This window comes from Rana temporaria, chromosome 10 (genome assembly GCF_905171775.1).
Source record: "Rana temporaria chromosome 10, aRanTem1.1, whole genome shotgun sequence".
NCBI lineage: Eukaryota > Metazoa > Chordata > Amphibia > Anura > Ranidae > Rana > Rana temporaria.
Genome location: NC_053498.1, coordinates 11,287,534 through 11,310,601, shown reverse-complemented (window position 1 = coordinate 11,310,601; position 23,068 = coordinate 11,287,534). Strand labels below are relative to the sequence as shown.

At 43.4% G+C, this 23,068-nt stretch overlaps 1 protein-coding gene across 2 annotated transcripts; it reads right to left on the bottom strand.

Moving 5' to 3' along the window:
* Window positions 1–1,285: 1,285 nt before the first annotated feature.
* Window positions 1,286–20,127, bottom strand: LOC120916312 (phospholipase A2 inhibitor and Ly6/PLAUR domain-containing protein-like). 2 transcript variants are annotated; one of them, XM_040327217.1, is made up of 6 exons: window positions 19,927–20,127; window positions 15,958–16,325; window positions 9,286–9,405; window positions 7,662–7,808; window positions 5,994–6,134; window positions 1,286–2,918 (listed from the first exon to the last, which is right to left on the bottom strand). In XM_040327217.1, exons 2-6 carry the CDS (start codon window positions 16,163–16,165, stop codon window positions 2,725–2,727), a joined length of 810 nt encoding a protein of 269 aa, XP_040183151.1. In that variant the 5' UTR covers window positions 16,166–16,325; window positions 19,927–20,127; the 3' UTR covers window positions 1,286–2,724. The 2 variants fall into 2 exon arrangements, with proteins under 2 accessions (XP_040183151.1, XP_040183152.1); XM_040327218.1 differs by lacking the exon at window positions 15,958–16,325 and having other exon boundaries at window positions 19,927–20,124.
* Window positions 20,128–23,068: the final 2,941 nt, after the last annotated feature.

Below are 23,068 nucleotides of genomic sequence, written 5' to 3'. Positions count from 1 at the left end.
CTTAGGTCTAAAACTACCCCGCCTAAAAGGCTGGTATGTTGCGAAAAACACTGTTTATTCGTTGCCATTGTATTCTGGCAGGTCTGGCATTTGCCCAAAATGTTTCATTTTTCTTGGCTTGTATTGTTGGCTTTCAAATATTTTCAGTCAGGCCAAATTCAGACCGGTCTTCCCTGTTCCCTTACAGGCTACAATATATAGTAAACTTAGGTCTAAACCTAGCCCGTCTAAAAGGCTGGTATGTTGCGAAAAACACTGTTTTTTCGTTGCCATTGTATTCTGGCAGGTCTGACATTTGCCCGAAATGTTTAATTTTCCTTGGCTTGTATTGTTGGCTTTTGAATATTTTCAGTCAGGCTAAATTCAGACCGATCTTCCCGGTTCCCTTAGGCCTCGTACACACGATAGGTTAACCAGAGGACACCGGTCTGAAGGACCGTTTTCATCGGTCAAAACCGATCGTGTGTGGGCCCCATAGGTTATTTAAAAAAAGACAACTTGCTTTAAAATGAACCTATAGATTGGTAACCGATAGGTCAAAACGGATCGTTAGTAGGCACAACCATCGGTTAAAAATCCATGCATGCTCAGAATCAAGTCGACGCATGCTTGGAAGCATTGAACTTTGTTTTTTTCAGCACGTCGTTGTGTTTTACGTCACCCCGTTCTGACAAGATCGGTTATTTGACCTAGCGTGTCATGATCCTACGGGGTAAAAATGACCGCACCAGCCAAGCTGAAACTGGCTGGAAAAAGCGCCCAGAGGCGATTCAGTTCGCATGCGTTGCGCTTACAAGTCATTCATTCATTCATTCATTCATTCATTCATTCATTCATTCATTCATTCACCTATGGTGTGTAGGCGTGACGGACCATCAGTCAGCTTCATCGATTAACCTAGGACAACGGTCCTTCAGACCGTTGTCCTCTGGTTAACCTATCGTGTGTACGAGGCTTTACAGGCCACAATATATAGCAAACTTAGGTCTAAAACTACCCCGCCTAAAAGACTGGTATGTTGCGAAGACCAATACTGTTTTTTCGTTGCCATTGTATTCTGGCAGGTCTCACATTTGCCCAAAATGTTTCATTTTCCTTGGCTTGTATTGTTGGCTTTTAAATATTTTCAGTCAGGCCAAATTCAGACCGGCCTTCCCTGTTCCCTTACAGGCCACAATATATAGCAAACTTAGGTCTAAAACTACCCCGCCTAAAAGGCTGGTATTTTGTGAAGACCAATACTGTTTTTTCTTTGCCATTTATTTACTTAATTATTATTTTATATACTTGACTATTTATTTAAAACAAAAAAAGTTCCTAGACTGAAATGTTAATACAGATCATTGGGGAACCATAGAACACATTGGATGTATGTACCTAGCTCCCTGGGTTGACAACCTCATCTTTAGCTTGATATTCAATGGCTTATCTAGAAAATATGACTGAATACATTTGGGCAATATTAAATCAAAAATGGTAATTGCCTCAATTGCTAAAAGGTCAGGATTTTCCTTGCTCTGTTGATCAAGGGGGCTGACCCATTTCTCAATATTGGGTAAAGTTAAAGGTAGAGCAGTTTAGACCAGGTCATCATTGAAGCCGATAAATGAGGCCCAACCCCATCCCAGGAAGCAGGTAGGTGAGGCCTAACTTCTCAGAGGAAGCAGATAAGTGAGGCCCGATTTCATTCTAGAAAGCAGATAAATTAGTCCCAACCTTAGGGAACAGGTAGGTGAGGCCCAACATCTCAGAGGAAGCAGATAAGTTAGTCCCAGCCTCATCCCAGGAAGCAGATAGGGGAGGTCCAACCTCAAATTAGCAAGCAGATAGATGAGCCCAACTTCGTACCAGGAAGCAGATAGATAAGGTCCAACGTCATCTCGTAATGCAGTTAGGCGTGACTCAACCTTATCCCCGAAGTAGATATTACCCCAATTTAGCCCAGGAAGCAGATAAGGCATGGCCCAACCTAGTCCCAAGGAACAGATAGGCATGGCCCCATCTAGTCCAAAGGAACAGATAGACATGGCCCCATCTAGTCCCAAGGAACAGATAGGCAATGCCCCATCTAGTCCCAAGGAACAGACAGGCATGGCCCCATCTAGTCCCAAGGAACAGATAGGCATGGCCCCATCTAGTCCCAAGGAACAGATAGACAGGGCCCAACCTCATCACTGGAAGCTGATAGGTATGGCCAAACCTGTTCCCAGAAAGAAATTAGATGAGACCTGACCTCATTCCTGGAAGTAGATAGTCATAGTCCAACTTGTGAGACAGTCTTGTCTCAGAACTTACATAGGGCCTTGTGACCCAAATTCAGTCCAGAAAAGCAGATGGCCTGACATAGTCCCAAAAATCAGATAAGTGTGGTTCAACCTCATCCCATAGGTCAGGCCTGACCTTGCCCCAGGATTTTGAGGTGGAACTTTGGCAAGTACAAAGTGGTATTAGTGCCATAAATTATTTGAAGGGAATAAGAAACTAAAAGCGAGATTTGAGTGTCAGGTGACAGCCATTTGATATACATTATTCCAAGTAAGTTGTGATGAAAGCATGTTTCATGCGCAGCAGTTTGATATTTGATGCATGCACCAGGGTGCCAGACATTCAGAAACAAAAAAAAAATGCCATACGCCAACCAACGTTGTGCTCCTAGTATGTACACGTAGGGCATTCTGTTGAAAACAGTGGCACACTATACGGTTGATGATCAGAAGATGGGGCCTAGAGCAATAGTCTGTGTGCAAACAAAGCAGCTATTGCAACCAGCAACATGTTGGCATGAAGGTTGAGACCATGGCTTGTGCAGGTGATTTCTCTTCTCATGCTAACGGCTCCGTAGTAAAAGTTTTGGCTTCCGAGGTCACAGAGTGTCTTGGTGCCACATCCCCGCATAGCCATCTTGATATACCTTTTTCCTGCAGAAGATCAAAAGAAACCCTTGAGAAGGTTTTTTTAAAGGAAATTCAGCATATCTAAGTATAACACACGTATAAATTCTACACAACCTCCTTTGACAACTACTATTTTGTGCAAGGGTCTACCTAAAACATGGGTGCTCAACCTGTGGCCCTCCAGCTGTTGTAAAAACTACAAGTTCCATGAGGCATTGCAAGCTGCTGACAGTTACAAGTATGACTCCCAAAGATAGAGGCATGATGGGAGTTGTAGTTCTGCAACAGCTGGAGCACCTATGACCTAAAATAATCGCTTAAAGTGGTTCTAAAGGCAGAAGCTTTTTTTACCTTAAAGCCTTCAGCATCCCCCCAGCCCCCAATACTTACCTAAGCCCCATCGCAATCCAGCGATGTGCACAAGATCCTCGGCTTTCCAGGGACGCTCATTGCTCCTTGGTTGACAAAAGCAGCAGGATTTATTGGCTTCCACTGCTGTCAATCACAGCCAGTGAGCCAATAAGGAGAAAGAGGGGGCAGGGCCAAGCCACGGCTCTGTGTGTGAATAGACACACAGAGCAGAGGCTTGGGAGCAAGTCTGCTTGGGTGTCCCCCATAGCAAGTTGCTTGCTCTGAGGGAACTCGACATGAGGGAGGGGCCAGGTACGCCACCAGGGGACTCGAGAAGAGGAGGATCAGGGCTACTCTGTGCAAAACCTCTGCACAGAGCAAATTAATATAACATGTTTGTTATTTAAATAAAAATAAAAACACTGTCGTTAATATTACCTTTGTTTGTTTGTTTTTTTAACCTACGGAGGGTGCCGATACCTTAAACACCAGTAAGTGAACCAAAAAAGTGTATGTGAACGCATACAAAAAAATTGCATGTAGAGTATGTCCCTGATCCTCCCCCTGAAGAGGAAGGATGACTCCCTGACCCGAGGGTTCACAAGGCTCATGGCAGGGGTAAGGCACATTCAGGTCCATCTAGCCAAAAAGACCCAGTGGACCCCTCTCCTCATGGTCAGCCGATGCCAACCAATAAGTACTAAGTGGGGGGGGGGTTCTCTCTAAGAGAGAACCCCCCCAAGGCATGGGAGGAATGGACCTAATGGGCATACTTCCTCCCCCTAGACTCCAGGCTAGGCGAAAGGACCCACACCCTACAACCAGAATGGAAAGGGAACACATATATAAGTGCAGGTACACTATATTACCAAAAGTATTGACAAATGTGCGGTCGTCCGACGCTGTACCCAAATAAAATGTATGTCCCTTTTTTCCCTACAAACAGAGATTATTTTTGGTAGTATTTCATCCCTTCTGCGGTTTTTATTTTTAGCGTTATCAACAAAATAGACCAACGCTTTTGAAATTTTTTTTTTTTTACTTTCTGCTATAAAGAAAATGTAAAAATATTTTTGGTAAAAAAATCCCACTAAGCGTATATAGATTGGTTTGCGCAAAAGTTATATAGCCGGATTCACAAAGACTTACGCCGACGTATCTACTGATACGCCGCGTAAGTCCGCGGATACGCCGTCGTATCTATGCGATTGATTCTGCAAAGGAGATACGCCTGAATTTCGGCTCCATCCGACCGACGTAAGTCTCCTACGCCGTCGTATCTTGGGCGCATATTTACGCTGGCCGCTAGGGGTCTTGCCTCTCTATGTTACGTCGGCGTAGCGCATATGAGCTACGCTACGCCTGCTCAAATATACGCCGCTCTACCTGAATCCGGCTAATATAGCCGGATTCAGGTGGAGCGCCGTATATTTGAGCGGGCATAGCACAGCTCATATGCGCTACACCGACGTAACATAGAGGCAAGACCAGTATTCACAAAGCACTTGCTCCCTAAGTTACGACGGCGTAGCATAAATGGGCCGGCGTAAGCCCGCCTAATTCAAATTAGGAAGGTAGTGGGGGTGTTGTATTAAAATTAACCGTGACCCCATGTAAATAAATGGCCGAACGAAAGGCACATGCGCGCGCATGCTCAAAATCACGTTGCATATACTCCCTAAGATACGACGGCTCAATGCATACGATGTGAACGTAACCTACGTCCAGCCCCATTCACGTACGACTTACGTAAACGACCTTAAATACGACGGCTTTTCCGACGTCCATACCCTAACATGACTCACTCCTGCTTTAGGTGGGATAACTTTACGCCGGACGTACGCCTTACGTAAACGGCGTAGCTTACTGCGACGGGCGCAAGTACTTGTTCAGAGTGCGGCTGTCCAGAGACAATCCTTGTTCCTGCTTTGCTAAGTGCATTGCCTGCACCTGAGTTGTCTGCAACGGAGGATATTCATCTGGGTTCCCACCTAGAGCGGCTACTCCTTTTTCCAATACAGTGATAGGTGCTAAAAAAAAGCATCAGGAGCGATCAAAGGGTTAACTGTGTGCCTAGCTGGTGTTTTCTTACAGTGGGGGAGGTGCTTGTACTTGGGAAATGCATGGGTCAGGGGTCAGACTTGTTACTCCTCATATGCATGAGTTCCCTATCCCCATGACTAAGCTCCTCGGGGGGGCGGATTGAAGCGTGTTGGGGGCATGGCCTGGTTGGAGTCCAAGCAGGAGGCAGGTCCTAAAGACCGTCCTAAGACTCCTGGCCAATCAGGTCTCGGGACCGGCTTCCTGATTGGCTGGGAGAAAAAGCAGGAAGACATTAGCGAATATTAATTTGCTAATGTCACACAAGTGAGTGGGCTCAGGGCGCAGTGCTCTGCGCCTCGAGCCCACCCTTTTTTAAGCCAATTAGAGCTTCAGGCTGTAATCACGTGCTTAAAAAAAAACACACACACACATTGAAATCCATGTGTCCGGCGTCCTGCATGTAGATTAGGGTCTAGGTGATGCGTCCCTAATTGACAGGTTGCCACTGCTTTTATATACACAGTATAATGTAATAAAAATATTCAAACCAACTAATAATGTGGCGCTTCTTCTTTTCTAAATCTCCCTGATAAAAAAATTGACTGCTTGTTTATTGGATCATACTGCAAAGTTCTGAAGAATTTTTACCTGTAGCAAAAAAAAAAGATAAAGAAAAAGAAATTGTAATTTCAATAACACAAGTACCTGAGTACACATCTCTCTGCAGGATGCATCTATTTTCTTCTCCGGTGCAATCTATTGTTTCCTTAGTGTGACACCAATCAGAGTCAAGGGACGTGCAGCTTCCACAAGTCAGTCCATTACGGCGAATGGCATCTTGAGGCACTGTGAGCAAGAGATGTGGGCTTTGTCAGTCATTCAAAAGAATTTTTCTTTGCCAGGGAATTGAACAAAAGCTTAGTGGATACGGTGAAAATTTACTTAGGCAAAGTCATGTTCCAGAAAAATGAAAAATAAATAAATAAATAAATAAAACAGTATTTTGGCTTGCATATGATTGGAGTGATGATTGCAGCTGCCATGAAAAAGTATCTCTATTGGTGGTCCAACTGGCCCTGGAAGACATTGGCCTAGTGCAGTGGTTCTCATCCCTGACCCTGTCCTCATGTACACCCCAACAGGCCATGTTTTGGTAATTTCTCTTTGGCCCCGTACACACGTCCGAGAAACTCGACGGGCAAAACACATCGTTTTGCTCGTCAAGTTCCTTGTGAAGCCGCTGAGGATCGTCTCCCACTAACACACAGCTTCTTTCTCTATCTGCAATGTAGAGAGCGTCCTGACTCTCCTGTAGTCCAAGGGAGGGGCGAGCACGACTCTCCACACCAGGGAGAAAGCCTTGTATTACTGTGTGGAGTTACAGACAGAAGAACAGGAAGTGAGGATTTCTCAGAAGAAATAAGGAAATTTAAAAGCAAAATTGGAAGGATGAGGGAAGAAGAAGAAGAAGAAGAAGAAGAAGAAGAAGAAGAAGAAGAAGAAGAAGAAGAAGAAGAAGAAGAAGAAGAAGAAGAAGAAGAAGAAGAAGAAGAAGAAGAAGAAGAAGAAGAAGAAGAAGAAGAAGAAGAAGAAGAAGAAGAAGAAGAAGAAGAAGAAGAAGAAGAAGAAGAAGAAGAAGAAGAAGAAGAAGAAGAAGAAGAAGAAGAAGAAGAAGAAGAAGAAGAAGAAGAAGAAGAAGAAGAAGAAGAAGAAGAAGAAGAAGAAGAAGAAGAAGAAGAAGAAGAAGAAGAAGAAGAAGAAGAAGAGAAGAAGAAGAAGAAGAAGAAGAAGAAGAAGAAGAAGAAGAAGAAGAAGAAGAAGAAGAAGAAGAAGAAGAAGAAGAAGAAGAAGAAGAAGAAGAAGAAGAAGAAGAAGAAGAAGAAGAAGAAGAAGAAGAAGAAGAAGAAGAAGAAGAAGAAGAAGAAGAAGAAGAAGAAGAAGAAGAAGAAGAAGAAGAAGAAGAAGAAGAAGAAGAAGAAGAAGAAGAAGAAGAAGAAGAAGAAGAAGAAGAAGAAGAAGAAGAAGAAGAAGAAGAAGAAGAAGAAGAAGAAGAAGAAGAAGAAGAAGAAGAAGAAGAAGAAGAAGAAGAAGAAGAAGAAGAAGAAGAAGAAGAAGAAGAAGAAGAAGAAGAAGAAGAAGAAGAAGAAGAAGAAGAAGAAGAAGAAGAAGAAGAAGAAGAAGAAGAAGAAGAAGAAGAAGAAGAAGAAGAAGAAGAAGAAGAAGAAGAAGAAGAAGAAGAAGAAGAAGAAGAAGAAGAAGAAGAAGAAGAAGAAGAAGAAGAAGAAGAAGAAGAAGAAGAAGAAGATTCTCCTTAGCCAAGGTCTCCCAATACCTTCCATGGCAGCCAGTCGTCTTAGCTTAGTGTTAACTTACACGTAGGAGTGGTGGGGGAGCAAAAATCCGAGGTACAACAGGAGGTGGTTGATTTATAATATCCTCCCTGGAACACGATGCTCCCAGAAGCTCCACAGTTACTTCGTCTTGCGCAGTAGCGGGCGAAAGCTTTTGTACTGTGTCCATCTGCAGGATGACAGCAAACAAAACAAGAGATTATGAACAAGACAAAGAAAACATTTTCACTATAATATATTCCTCAGAGGCTATAAATCTTCTTTGTGTGCACTAAATTTGTTTGTAACCTCAAACCACTAATGCCGCGTACACACGACCGGTCCAATCCGATGAGAATGGTCCGAGGGACCGTTTTCATCGGTTCACCGCTGAAGCAGACCGATGGTCTGATGTGCGTACACACCATCAGTTCAAAAACCGATCGTGTCAGAACGCGGTGACGTAAAACACACGACGTGCTGGAAAAAACGTTTAATGCTTCCAAGCATGCGTCGACTTGATTCTGAGCATGCGCGGGTTTTAAACCAATGCTTTTGTGTACTAACCATTGGTTTGGAGCGATGGTCAGCCGTCCATCGGTTCGATTTTAAAGCAAGTTCTCTAATTTTTGTCCGAAGGACAACAGACCGATGGGCCGTACACACGGTCGATTTGGACCGATGAAACTGGACTTCAGGCCGTTTTCACCGGTCGTGTGTACAAGGCCTTAGAGTCTGAGCCAATTCTGACACTCCTCCCCTGCATGTAAAGAAACACTAAACATGTCACGCTTTAAAATAGTATACACCCGTGGAATGGCGCCAAACAACGGTACCTAAAAATCTCCATAGGCGGCACTTTAAAAGGCTGTATAGGTCACTAGTTTAGGCCTACACAGAATATCTAGTGCTACAATTAATGCTCTCTCTCTGACATTCGCGACGATACCTCACATATGTGGTGCGATCACTGATTCATTTTTTTTTTTTTATTCATTTATTCATAGCTGAGGGATAGTAAACTTTATTTACTATGCTTCCGTTTATGAATGAATGGGAAGCTCTGTATAGAGCTATTGCTGTTAATTTATTTTGTGAGAAAGGCACTGATACATCTGACCTCAGTCCTTTTCTCTATCTCAAAAGTGAGACATCAGGGGTCTGTTTAGACTCCCGATATTTCGCCAAAGCCCCCCAATGAGGGTCCTAAACAATATGTAAAAAATAATAAAAAAACTAATTGTAAAAAACAAATAAAAATAAAATGGTAAAAAAAAAAAAAGAAACTACCAGTGACGGAACTACCAGGGTCACAAAGGTCACACATGTGACTGGGCTCTGGCATTCCGCCACCTTGGGGGGACCCCAAGATGGCAGGAAGGCGGCACACTGTGGAATGGTAATAAAGGGTCCCACAATGGGAGTAAAGAGCCCTGGGATCAGTGGGAAAGGCCCAGGTTGAGGGCCAGGGCAGCTCTTCATGGTTTCTTGCACCGGGGGCCTGAAGGTTCTAGTTATGCCTCTGGTTCTTAGGAAATAATAAAAAAAAAACTTTCATTCAGTTTAACTTTGCAGCATCTGCCGAACCCTGAAATTTCCCTTGCGGGTGGACTGGCCCTTTCATACCATCTGCCATAATAAGAACATGAAGAGATGTTATACGATACCCATCATGGTTATTGAGCTGGTAGCGGCACACACATTATCTCTTCCACATTCTTTGTCTTCCCCAGTACAAGTAAAGTCTCCCCCTTCAGCCCTGCAGACTGTGCAATGAATAGCATGACCTGAGGAAAAAAAATAAAAAAATAAAGTTAGGAGTTCAAGTAGAAGTTTATGAAAGTCATCTTAGCCTAGGCAAAGTCACTAGACCAGTCCGTTCAGAATATACAATCAACACTCTAAAAACTAACCAATTTTGCACAATATTCCACTTCAATGATGGTAAAATCACATTGTGTTTTCTCCAGGAGTGATTAAACAATAAAAATTGCGCAACAAACACTTCCAAAGCTGGTTCCAGAAAAGGAAGGGTCGTCTTAAAGTCAACACCGAGCTCCGCCCCGACGTGTTTCGTGCAAAGACACATCCTCTGAGGATTGCAGCCATCTGTGGAAGTGTTTGCACACTGATCATCCACAACCCACCGATCCCTCTGTCTGTATTACAATCATGTATCCATACAATAGAATCTATGATTGTGTGATCTGTGCTCTGCCTATACACCTCTATATACTATATACACTCTATATACACCTCTAAATACACCTCTATATACTATATACACCTCTATATAGAATATATATATCTATATACACCTGTATATACTCTATACACCTCGATATACTATGTACACTCTATATACCCCACCATAAACTATATACACTCTATATACTTTATACACTCTATATACACCTCCATATACTATATACACTCTATATACACCTTTATATACTATATACCCTCTATATACAACTCTATATACTATTTACACTCTATATATATCTATAAACACCTCTATATTATATACACCTCAATATACTATATACACTCTATATACATCTATATACTATATACACTTTATATAAACCTCTATATACTCTATACACCTCAATATACTATATACACTCTATATACATCTATATACTATATACACTTTATATAAACCTCTATATACTCTATACACCTCAATATACTATATACACTCTATATACATCTATAGACACCTACATATACTATATACACTCTATATACATTTATATACACCTCTAAATACTATATGCACTCTATATGCACCTCTATATACATCTATATACTATATACGCTCTATATACATATATATACACCTCTATATATTATATACACTCTATATACATCTATAAACACCTCTACATACACTCTGGCCCGGATTCACAAAGCACTTACGCCGACGTATCTCGAGATACGCCGTGTAAGTGTAACTATGCGCCGTCGTATCTGTGCGCCGTGCCCACAATCTGAGATACGCCTGAAAATAGGCTTCCTACGACCGACGTAACTTGCCTACGCCGTCGTATCGTGGGCGCATATTTACGCCGGGCGCATTTGCCGCTCCCATAGATTTTCTATGCACATATGCAAATGGGGGAGATACGCCGATTCACAAACGTAGTTGCGCCCGGCGCATCATATACGCTGTTTGCGTAAGTCGTGCGTCCGGCGTAAAGTTATTCCCCATATAGGAGGCGCAACTTATGCAAAGGTATGGACCAGGGAACACAAGCCGTCGTATCTTTTGTCGTTTACGTTGTACGTGAATAGGGCTGGGCGTAGGTTAGGTTCACGTCGTAGGCAGTGATTTGACGTTTCTTAGAGAGTAGTTTCGACGTGATTCTGAGCATGCACACTGGGATGCGGCCACGGGACCGCGCATGCGGCGCTCATTTTCAGTACTTCTATGACGCTTGGCCCATCATTTCATGGGGTCACGCCTCATTAGCATGGCTCACGCCCACTTCCACCTACGCTGGCTTACGCCGAGGAAACCCAGCGTATCTTTAACAGCGAGTGGGAGCAAGTGCTTTGTGAATTCAGTGCTTGCCTCTGTGCTCTGCGATGGCGTATCGTAAAAGAGATACGCTACGGCGGCATAAATATGCGCCGATGTCTGTGAATCTGGGCCTCTATATATATCTATATACACCTCTATATACTATATGCACTCTATATACATCTATATACACCTCTATATACCAGCCCTCAAAATGTCCACTCATCTGCTCCCATTAGGCAAGTTGGAATGTGAAAATAAGCTGAGGGCAAGTGCCGCATTGGAGGAGGGGGGGCAGGGTAAGGGGGTAGGGTAGGGGTTGGGTGGGGCAACTGGTGGTAAGTAACTCTTAAGGCCTGGCTAGTAGCTCAGGACTTGAAATCTTGAGCCCTGTACTACATGTACTACATATATATGGGCTTTCACTTTAATGCTCTATAAGTGAACATATAAGTGCAGATTTTTATGAACCACTTACACTCTTAAGTGCTGCATTTTTATGCTGTTCCAATCGGGGTTTATACAGTATATTGACCTATTACTGTTAGCTGCCATTAGTTCTCTCTAGCACTGACTTTGGTTTATTATTTTAAATACACTGCCCAAAAATGTAGAGGCCAATCTGCTGACAGCCTAAAGATTTACTGCTGCTCAGGGGCTCTGGGCTTCAGCAAAATGGCAGTCTCCAGAAAGAGGAACAATGCTGGAGGCAATTTACAGCCCACACTAATGTTGGTACTATCATTATTAATGTGGAGTGTATGTTCCTTGCTAAAGTACATTATTTTTTACCACGTTGTTATGGGTAAAGTTCCACTAGAAGTAGGAAAGTCCCAGCCCAGAAGGATATAGAACATTCCTACTGTAATGCAATAGTGCAGACATTACTACTGACCATCAGAGTAGACTCCTGAGTCATAAGGAAGCCTGCAATACCACAATGAGAACTCCGGGGAATAAGTCATAAAATGGGTGTGGCAATAGGCAGAAATTTCCACACCAATCAGCAGACTAGGATGGTGAGGTGGGTTGTGTCCTAAGATTCATAAAAAAAATGCTGCATACTGTAGTAATTTTTTTTTAAATAAGATGAAGACAATGAAACTGCATGACATATAATAGTAAAACTATATTTCTATCTATCATTATCTCTCTCTTCCTCTCTTTCACTCTCTCCATCCCTCTCCCTTCCCTCTATGTCTTTATAATTAACTCTCTCACTCTTTAACTTCTCTTCTTCTCTTTGTCCCATCCTTCTTTCTTTTGACTTATCTATCTGATCTTTGTTTTGTCTGCCTGATATCTATCTATCTATCTATCTATCTATCTATCTATCTATCTATCTATCGCTATCCCTTTCATTCTCTATTTTCTTTTCTATCCTTCTCTCTCCCCCCCCCTTTCAATCCCTTCCTCCCCCTCTCTCTCTTTCTTTCTTCCTTTCCTCCCTCTCTTCCTCCCTTCTCTCTCTCTCTTCCTTCCGTCCCTCCCTCCCACTCTTTCTTCCTTCCTTCCAACCTTCCTTCTCTCCCTCCCTCTCTTCCTCCCTTCTCGATCCTTCCCTCTATCTCTTCCTTTTCCTCCCTCCCCCCTCTCTCTCTTCCTTTCTTCCTTCCCTCCCTCTCTCTCTTTTCCTTCCCTCTCTTCCTTCCTTCTCTCTCCTTCCCTCTCTCTCTCCCTTAATTTTCACCTTCCATCTCTTTTCTCTCTCTCTCTCCCCCTTCCTTCTCTTCCTCTCTTACTCCCTTCTCTCTCTGTCTCCCTCTCTCTCTTCCTTTCATCCTTCCCTCCCTCTCTTCCTTCCTACTCTCTCACCCCCTCTCTCCCTCTCTTCCTTCTCTCTCTTCCTCGCTTCTCTATCATTCTCTCTCTCCCTCTCTTCCTTCCTTCCCTCCCTCTCTTCCTCCCTTCTCTCTCTCTCTTTCTCTTCCTTAATTTCCTCCATCCCTCCCTCCCTTCTCTATCTTTCTCTTTCTCTCTCTCTCCCTTCCTCCCTTCTCTCTCTCTTCCTTCCCTCCCTCCCGCTCTCTCTCTTCCTTCCATTCATGCATCCTTCCATCCCTCCCTGCTCTATCCTTCCCTCCTTTCCTCCCTTCCTTCCATTATTCCCTCCCTCCCTCTCTCGCTCTCTGTCTCACTTTCTCTTGCTTGCTTCCTTCCCTCTCTTCTCTCTCCTTCCCTCTCTCTCTTCCTTCCTTTCCCCCTCCTTCTCTTCTCTCTCTCCCTTCCTTCTTCCCTTTTATCCCTGTCGCCCTCTCTCTCTCCCTTATGTTCTTTCCTCTCTGTCTCCCTCTCTCTGTCTCTTCCTTTCGTCCTTCCCTCTCTACCTCCTTACTCTCTCCCTCTCTCTTTCTCTGACTTTCTTCCTTCCCTCCCTCTCTTCCTCCCTTCTCTCTCTCTCTCGTCCTTCCTTTCTTCCCTTCTTCTCTTCATCCCTTCTCTTCTCCTTCCCTCTCTCTCTCTTCTTCCCTTCTTTTCTTTCCTCCCTCCCTTCTCTCTCTCCATTCCTTCCCTCCCTTTCTTTCTCCCTTCTCTCTCTCTCTCTCTCTCTCTCTCTCCATTCCTTCCCTCCCATTCTTCCTCCCTTCTCTCTCTCTCTCTCTTCCTTCCTTTCTTCCCTTCTTCTCTTCATCCCTTCTCTCTCCTTCCTTTCCACCCTCCCTTCTCTCCATTCTCCATTCCTTCCCTCCCTCTCTTCCTCCCTTCCCTCTCTGTCTCCCTCTCTCTGTCTCTTCCTTTCGTCCTTCCCTCTGTACCTCCTTACTCTCTCCCTCTCTCTTTCTCTGACTTTCTTCCTTCCCTCCCTCTCTTCCTCCCTTCTCTCTCTCTCTCTTCCTTCCTTTCTTCCCTTCTTCTTGTCATCCCTTCTCTCTCCTCCCCTCTCTCTCTTCCTTCCTTCCTTCCTTTCCTCCCTCCCTTCTCTCTCTCCATTCCTTCCCTCCCTCTCTCCCTCCCTTTCATTCTTCCCTCTCTGTCTCCCTCTCTTTGTCTCTTCCTTTATTCCTTCCCTCTCTTCCTCCCTACTCACTCTCTCTCTCTCTCTCTCTTTCTCTGCCCCTCTCTGTTCCTTTCTTCCTTCCCTCCCTTCTTCTCTTCCTCCCTTCTCTATCCTTTCTCTCTCCCTCTCTCTCTCTCTCTCCCTTCCTTCCTTCTGTCTCTCACGTCTATATGACTGTCTCATGCACACTTTCATACATGACTTTCTTATTATAATTTCCCATCACACGTCACCCAGACCCGGCATTCAGCCAATCCTAATGATAGATGTGTGTGTCTCGGTGTTGTGTTGGGACTTGCTGGGTGTATTTCAGGTTGGGTGTCGGAGCCCTTCCCTTTTCCCGGCAGTGATTGGTGCAGTCTGGGCCGTGTAGCAGACTGCAGCCCGTCACCTATGCAGAGAACCGCACATCTGCAGAGAGGGGGGACCGCCATGAGCAGAATCCCCATCACTCAGCACAGGCTAAAAATACAACGCAGATCCAGAGCATCCCGGGAAGAAAATGCAAATCCTCCGTCTGCAACTAGGAGGTTGATGAAAGGCTCTCTGCAACCGATCAAGGTTGTCTTCGTGTTACACACCATGCAATCTTTAGGAGAGAGCAAAGACTATTCAAATAGGACTTTCTCAATACAAGCATTGAAAAATAATAATACATTTGAATTAAAAAAAAATATATAAATAATTGAAAAAAATAAAAATAAAAATAATTTAAAAAAAAACAGAACGAAATACTTAAAAAAAAATTAAAGGAAAAAAATAAATAGAAATAATAATAATAAAAAAAATACAAATGTAAAAATAAATATAACTATCAAACATTAAATAGAAATAACAATAATAATGAGAAAAAAAAAGGGAATGAAAATAAATAATAAAAATAAAGAATATCAAACATTAAATAGAAATAACAATAATAATGAAAAAAAAAAGGGGGAATGAAAATAAATAATAAAAATAAAGAATATCAAACATTAAATAGAAATAAGAATAATAATGAGAAAAAAAAAGGGGAATGAAAATAAATAATAAAAATAAAGAATACCATACATTAAATAGAAATAAGAATAATAATGAAAAAAAAAAGGAATGAAAATAAATAATAAAAATAAAGAATATCAAACAATAAATAGAAATAAGAATAATAATAGAAAAAAAGGGAATGAAAATAAATAATAAAAATAAAGAATATCAAACATTAAATAGAAATAAGAATAATAATGAAAAAAAGGAAGGAATGGAGAGAGAGAAGGGAGGGAGGAAAGGAAGGAAGGAAGAAGAGAGAGAGGGAAGGAGAGATAAGGGACGAAGAGAAGAAGGGAAGAAAGGAAGGAAGAGAGAGAGAAGGGAATGAAAATAAAGAATAAAAATAAAGAATATCAAACATTAAATAGAAATAAGAATAATAATGAAAATAAAGGGGGGAATGAAAATAAATAATAAAAAAAATAATTGATAAATAAAGAAAATTAAAATAAAAAAATAAATACAAATAATAAAAAATAAATATAAAGAAATAAAATAGACTGTTAAGTAATAATGATAAAAACTGATTTCCCACAGCATCCAATCAGAAATGAACCCTTATAGCTTTCTTTTTGCTGTAGCCTGGCAGAAGGGCGTCTGCTATTGGTTACACATCCCTGCACTGCCTTACCGAATACGCCCGTTTACCTGACCAGGGGGGTGCGGTGCAGGATATAAAGACGGGACCTATGATGTCATACATTTTAAAGGAATCTTTAGAGGCAATCCTGCATTAAAACAATTTAATTCAAGTCATGCCCCCCCCCCCTAGTGCATAGAACTTACCCCCGGTGATGAGGGTGGTGAGGATGCAGGTGAGTGCTATCAGGGTGCCCATGGTGAGGAGTGCAGAGCAGAGCAGGGCTGGGCAGTGTGTCGGTATGATGCAGTGAGGAGCACACGGTGCAGTGATGTTGGGTGGAGGGAGGGTCCTGACAGTGATGCAGCTTCCAGCAGTAAAATCTTTTAAAGATGCAAGAATGTTCTCCAGCATGAAGCCAACAAAAAAAAAAAAGATTTCTCAACCCATTTCCCCGACAAGCCAGACACTATGTACAAGGGGCACTTTATTCTTTTATTCTTCCCATTGAAAGACATTAAAGGTCAAGGCCAGGAATTGCTCAGCCACTATTCTAGAACTTTCCAGGGCTGTCCTATTAAATTATACAAAAAATAAATAAAAGAAAAAGAAAATAAAAATAAACAAAACAAAAATAATTAGAAAATAAATACAATTAATACAAAATAAAATAAATAAAAAGAATGAATGAAAAACAATAACAAATAAAAATAAACAAAAATCGACTTGTAATTAATAAGACGAGTAGCTGCAATCAGTTTCCTACAGCAGCCGATCTAAAATATCCACAACATTTAGTTTGCTAAAACACTAAAATCTGGAGCAGCTCTGCATAGAAACCTCTACTTTTTACCTTTACTTTTTGCTATAATAAATATCCCAATTAAAAAAAAAAAATTCTTTCTCAGATACGTATTCTTCTACATATTTTTGGTAAAAAAAAAAAGAAGATATTTGATCACCTCTGCGGTTTGAATTTTTTGCGCTATAAACAAAAATAGAGCGACAATTAAAAAAAAAAAAAAAAAAGCAATATTTTTTACTTTTTGCTATAATAAATATCCCCAAAAAATATATAGGGCCAGATTCACATACAAATGGACAGGCGCAGCGTATCAGAGATACGCTACGCCGCCGTATCTTACCTGGCTTTGAGGCAAATCCTCAACGATTTCGCGCCGTAGTGTATTTCTGGCAGCGGAATTCAAATCGGTGGGTAGGGGGCGTGATTCATATAAATGAAGCGCGTCCCCGCGCCGAATGAACTGCGCATGCTCCGTTTCAAAAATTTCCCGCGGTGCTTTGCGCGAAATGACGTTGCACCGACGTCATTTTTTGAACTTAGACGTGAGTTACGTCCTTTCCTATTCACGGACGACTTACGCGAAAAAAAAAAAAAATTCAAATTTCGACGCGGGAACGACGCCCATAATTAACATGGCAAGTCTATCTATACGCCGCAAAATAGCAGCTTTAACTATACGCCGGGAAAAGCCGACTAGCGACCACGTAAGAGAATGCGACGGCCGCGCGTACCTTCGTGGATCGACGGAAAAAGCTAATTAGCATATCCGACGCGGAAAACGACGCGAACTCCACCCAGCGGGCGCCGAACTATTGCATCCTAAGATCCGAAGTCGTACGAAGCCGTACACCTGTTGGATCTAACCCAGATGCCATTGTATCTTGGTTTGAGGATTCAAACTAAAGATACGACGCGGGAAATTTGAAAGTACGCCGGCGTATCAGTAGATACACCGGCGTACTCGCTCTGTGAATCTGGCCCATAATTTTTTTTTTCCTCAGTTTAGGCCGATACATATTCTTCTACATATTTCTGGTAAAAAAAAAAAAAAATCGCAATAAGCGATTATTGATTGGTTTGCGCAAAAGTTATAGCGTCTACAAAATAGGGGATAGTTTTATGGCATTTTATTATTATTATTTTTTTTTTACTAGTAATGGCGGCGATCTTCAATTTTTATCGGGACTGCGACATTATGGCGGACACATCGGACACTTTTGACACATTTTTTGGACCATTGACAATTTCACAGCGAACAGTGCTATAAAATGCACTGATTACTGTGTAAATGACACTGGCAGGGAAGCGGTTAACCACTAGGGGGCGATCAAGAGGTTAACTGTGTCCTAGGGAGTGATTCTAACTGTGAGGGGGAGGATGGGCTACCAGTGACATGACAGAGATCACTGCTCCCGATCACAGGGAGCAGTAGATCCCTGAAATGTCACTAGGCAGAAAAGGGAAATGGCTTGTTTACACAGTCATCTCCGATCACGGGCCGTCGGCGAACATCGATATCGTGGGACCCACAGGCACCCTCGTGCGGCGTACAATGGGCGCAAGACGGCAAATTTAAAGGGACGTACCTGTACGGCCATTTGCTTGCCTGTGCCATTCTGCCGATGTATATGTGCGTGCGGCGGTCGGCAAGTGGTTAAAACAATTGTCTGCGTTATAAAGGTGATTTATTACAAATCAAATACTAAGGGGTGTATTTATAAAAAAAAAAGAAGAGTTATTCATCCCATGAGACTGCATTAGCATTCAGCAAAAGCTAAGGTTACTCGGATATTTTCTCTCCAGGTTGAATGTTTTCTATTCATACAGAATGTATGAATCAGCAAAATACTCTATTATGGCCACTAGATGGAGCTGATGATCAAAACATTTACTTACTAGAATCATTAGCTCCATCTAGTGGCTGAATGTTACTCAGATATTTTCTCTCCAGGTTTAATGTTCTTAATACAGAATAGAGTGAATCAGGAAAATACTGCATTATAGATCAGTGGTCATCAAACTCCTGTCCTGGGCCCACTAACAGGCCAGGTTTTATGTATTACCTTGGGGGAGATGCAGATTAGAATCCTGCAATCACTGAGCACCTGTGATGTATTTCAGTTATCTTGGAAACCTGGTCTGTTAGTGGGCCCTGAGGACGGGGTTGATGATGACCACTGTTATAGATAATACATGGAGCTGATGGTCATATGAAATAAGGGCCAGATTCACAGCGGAGATACAATGGAGGAACTCTGAAACGCCGTCGTATCTCTCAGAGTATCTATGCGACTGGTTCATAGAATCAGTTACGCATAGATATCCCTAAGATCCGACAGGTGTAATTGTTTTACACTGTCGGATCTTAGGATGCAGTACCGCGGCCGCCACTGGGGGGAGTTCGCGTCGTAAACCAGCGTCGGGTATGCAAATTAGGAGTTACGGCGATCCATGACGGTTTTTCGCGTTCGCTACGTCGCTGCTAGTCTAGTTTCCCGTCGCAAAGTTAGTCGTCGTTTTGGGTGCCCTAACTTTTCACAGCACACGTATACGTGTGCTGTATAAAGTATGGTCGTCGTTCCTGCGTCGAAATTTACAAATTTACGTTGTTTGCGTAAGACGTCCGGGAATACGGAAGTACGCTACGCACGTCGCCGTTCGAAAAAATTACGATAGTTCGCGCAAAGCACGGCGGGAATTTCGAAACGGAGCATGCGCAGTAGGTCCGGCGCGGGAGCGCGCCTAATTTAAATGGCACACGCCCCTTTGAATTACGCTGGCTTACGCCGGAGGCCGCCGGCGTAGTTTTCATCGCAAGTGCTTTGTGAATCAGGCACTTGCGATGAAAACTTATCTACGATACGTTACGCTGCCGCACTTCTACGTGAATCTGGCCCGAAATACTTAGGCCCGGATTCACAGACATCGGCGCATATTTATGCCGCCGTAGCGTATCGTTTATACGATACGCCGACGCAGCGCAGATAGGCAAGCACCGAATTCACAAAGCACTTGCTCTCAAATCTGCTACTATGATTTTAAATGTAGCTGTTTTTTTTTTGTTAGTTTGTTTGTTTGTTTATGTGAATTTTATTATGTATCAATAAAGAATTTAGATTTTACTTACTCGGTGGAGTCGTGCCCACAAAGTCCATGGGCCACGGTTCAAACCGCTTATGTCAATGTCCCTACGATCGTCCAAATGAAATTCTACCGGTGTATGGCCGGCATTACAGATGGATAAGGATCGTTATTTCCAAAAAAACAACTTAAAAATTATAAAAAAAATAACTGTCACTTTAAAAAAAACAAAAAACAGGGCTGTGCTGGGTGGACGGAGGCGGAGGCTTTTTATTTTTATGCTACTCACCCATAGAAAGGAGGGCAGACAGACAGAGGAGAGGGAAGAGGGATCCCATGACTTCAGAGCGGCGTCGTTTTCTGTCCTTAGTCGATCGTTGTGTTGCACGCCAATCACCTGTCTGTTAGTTTTGGCCGGTTGCAGTCCCTGGGGCAGGGAGCGAGGCAGAGAGGAGGCGGATGGTGACAGCAAGTCCAAACCCGCCGACCCCCCCCCCCCCTCCCCCTCGGAGGGCGACATCTGCTCACAGTCGCTGTTCATGTGACGAACGAGGAAAACACTGCAGAAGGCAACGATTGTAATATGTGTATAATTAGAAAACCACAGAGGAGAACCAGAGACCCGTCTGCTGCCAGACTGGACTGAGAAATACAGTGCCTGGAAAAAGTATTCATACCCCTTGAACTTTTCCACATGTTGTCATGTTATAACCAAAAAACACGAATGTATTTTATTGGGATTTTCTGTGATAGACCAACACAAAGTGGCACATAATTGTGAAGTGGAAGGAAAATGATAAATGGTTTTCAATTTTTTTTTACAAATAAATATGTGAAAAGTGTGGGGGGGGGGGGGCATTTGTATGGCGCCCCCCGGAGTCAATACTTTGTAGAACCTCCTTTCTCTGCAATTACAGATACAGATCTTTTTGGGGGGGTCTCTACCAGCTTTGCCCATCTATGTTTAGGGTCTTTGTCCTGCTGGAAGGTGAACCTCCGCCCCCCTCTCAAGTAGACTCTAACAGGTTTTCTTCTAAGATTGTCCTGTATTTGTCTCCATCCATCTTCCCGCTGTGGTACCCAACCCGGATTCCGGGGACAGCGGGAGGTATGCGCTCTTGTCAGTTGCCAGCGGAGGGAGCAAGCGGGATGGGGAACCGCAGCACCCACTACATGCGCTCCGCCTCTGGACACAGACAAGGAGGAGGGAGGGGAGAACTTTGGCGCTTTGGCGCCCCCACCTCTGCGGCGCCTGGGTGCGGAGCACCCCGTGCACCCTGCCTAGGATCGGCCCTGAGAGGGAGTGACAGCAGCACTGTATCTGGTGACAGACTATGGGCGGCAAGCGGCACCGGATCGCATCTGGTGGCAAGTGGCACATTCACCTGACAAATAACCCGCCGCCAAATTCCCCATCAACCTTGAGACTACATTGCCCCTCCTCATCTTTTTTGGGGGAAGGTGAGAGAGGGGGTGTGTCCCTGAATGGCAGTTTGGAAATGTGGTCACCCTAGACTCCCAACAGACGCATCAAAAAAAAGAAAGAAAGAAAAAAGCACAGAGAGATACATGAACAGTTTTCCAGTTTGCTTGTTTAATGCTGAATTTTGGGGCTTCCCCTTTAACCATTTACAGACCGGGAAGATTTTCCCCCTTAATGACCACGCTATTTTTTTGCGATACGGCACTGCGTCTCGCTTTAACTGACAATTGCGCGGTCATGCGTACCCAAACAAAATTGGCGTCCTTTTCCCCCCACAAATAGAGCTTTCTTTTGGTGGTATTTGATCACCTCTGAGGTTTTTATTTTCTGCGCTATAAACAAAAATAGAGCGACAATTTTGAAAAAAAATACTATATTTTTTACTTTTTGCTGTAATAAATATAAAAAAAAAACAACAAACAAACATCTTCATCAGTTTAGGCCGATACGTATTCATCTACATATTTTTGGTGAACAAAAAAATCGCAATAAGCGTTTATTGATTGGTTTTGCGCAAAAGGCATAACGTCTACAAAATAGGGGATAGATTTATGGCATTTTTATTAATATATATTTTTTTACTAATAATGGCGGCGATCAGCGATTTTTAGCAGGACTGCGACATTGCGGCGGACAGATCAGAGACTTTTGACACTTTTTTTTGGGACCATTGTCATTTATACAGCGATCAGAGCTAACAATAGCCACTGATTACTGTATAAATGTCACTGGCAGGGAAGGGGTTAACACTAGAAGGGCGATCAAGGGGTTAAATGTGGTCCCTATGAGTGTTTCTAACTGTAGGGGGGGATGGGCTTACTGGGACATGACAGAGATCCCTGTTCCCGACCACTGGGAACAGTAGTCTGTCACTGGTAGGGAAAGGGTTAACACTAGGGGGCGATCAAGGGGTTAAATGTGTTCCCTGGCAGGTGTTTCTAACTGCGGGGGGAGGGGACTGATTGGAGGAGGAGACAGATCGCTGTTCCTAATCACTAGGAACAGCCAATCTCTCTCTACTTCCCTGTCAGAATGGGGATCTGTCTGTTTATATTTGATCACCTCTGCGATTTTTATTTTTTTGTGCAACAAATAAAAAAAGAGTAACAATTTTGTAATAAGTAAGTTTACTACTTCAATGACGGGCACTGATATGCCTGCACTGGTGGGCACTAATAAGGCGGCACCAATGAGGTGGCACTGATGAGCACTGATAGGTGCACTGATGAACACTGATAGGTGGCAATGATAGGCGGCACTGATGGACACTGATAGGTGGCACTGATAGACACTGATAGGTGGCACTGGTATGCGGCACTGATGGGCACTCATAGGTGTCACTGATGGGCACTTGAAGGAAGCACTGATGGGCACTCATAGGCGGCACTGATGGGTACTTATGGGGGCACTGATAGGTGGCACGGATGGGCACTGATGGCATTGGTCACTGATAGGTGGGCACTGATGGGCACAGGTGGGCTCTGATAGGTGGCACTGAGGGACACTCATGGGTGGCACTGATAACACTGGTGGGTGGCATTGCTGGGCATCACTTATTTTATTTGTTTTATAATAGTGCCAGTCAGTGCCCATTTGTGGGCACTGATTGGCATATGTTGGCACATGTGGATGGCCATGGGGGATGTACCTGGCCATCCACATGTTAGGGGCTTCCCTGGTGGTCCTGGCAGCTTCCCTGGTAGTCCAGTGTGGGCATTTGAGGGGGGGCTGCAGACCCCCCCCCCCTGTCAGGAGAGCCGCCAATCGGCTGTCCTCTACTCGCGTCTGTCAGACACGAGTGAGGAAAAGCCAATCAACGGCTTTTCCTGTTTACATCGTGATCAGCCATGGCTGATCGAGTGGTAAAGAGCCTCCGTCGGAGGCTCTTTACCAAGATCAGGGTCAGATTGACACACAGCTGGACATCATATGACGCCCAGTCAGGATA

Bases quoted from the DNA above. Each gene is read 5' to 3' on its own strand.
- LOC120916312 (XM_040327217.1), bottom strand. From the start codon at position 16,165: ATGCTGGAGAACATTCTTGCATCTTTAAAAGATTTTACTGCTGGAAGC. The intron at 6,135-7,661 runs GTAAGTTAACAC...TCTTGCTCACAG, and splicing joins CTCCCCCACCACTCCTACGT to TGCCTCAAGATGCCATTCGC. The intron at 2,919-5,993 runs GTACTTGTGTTA...GATCTTCTGCAG, and splicing joins GCAGAGAGATGTGTACTCAG to GAAAAAGGTATATCAAGATG.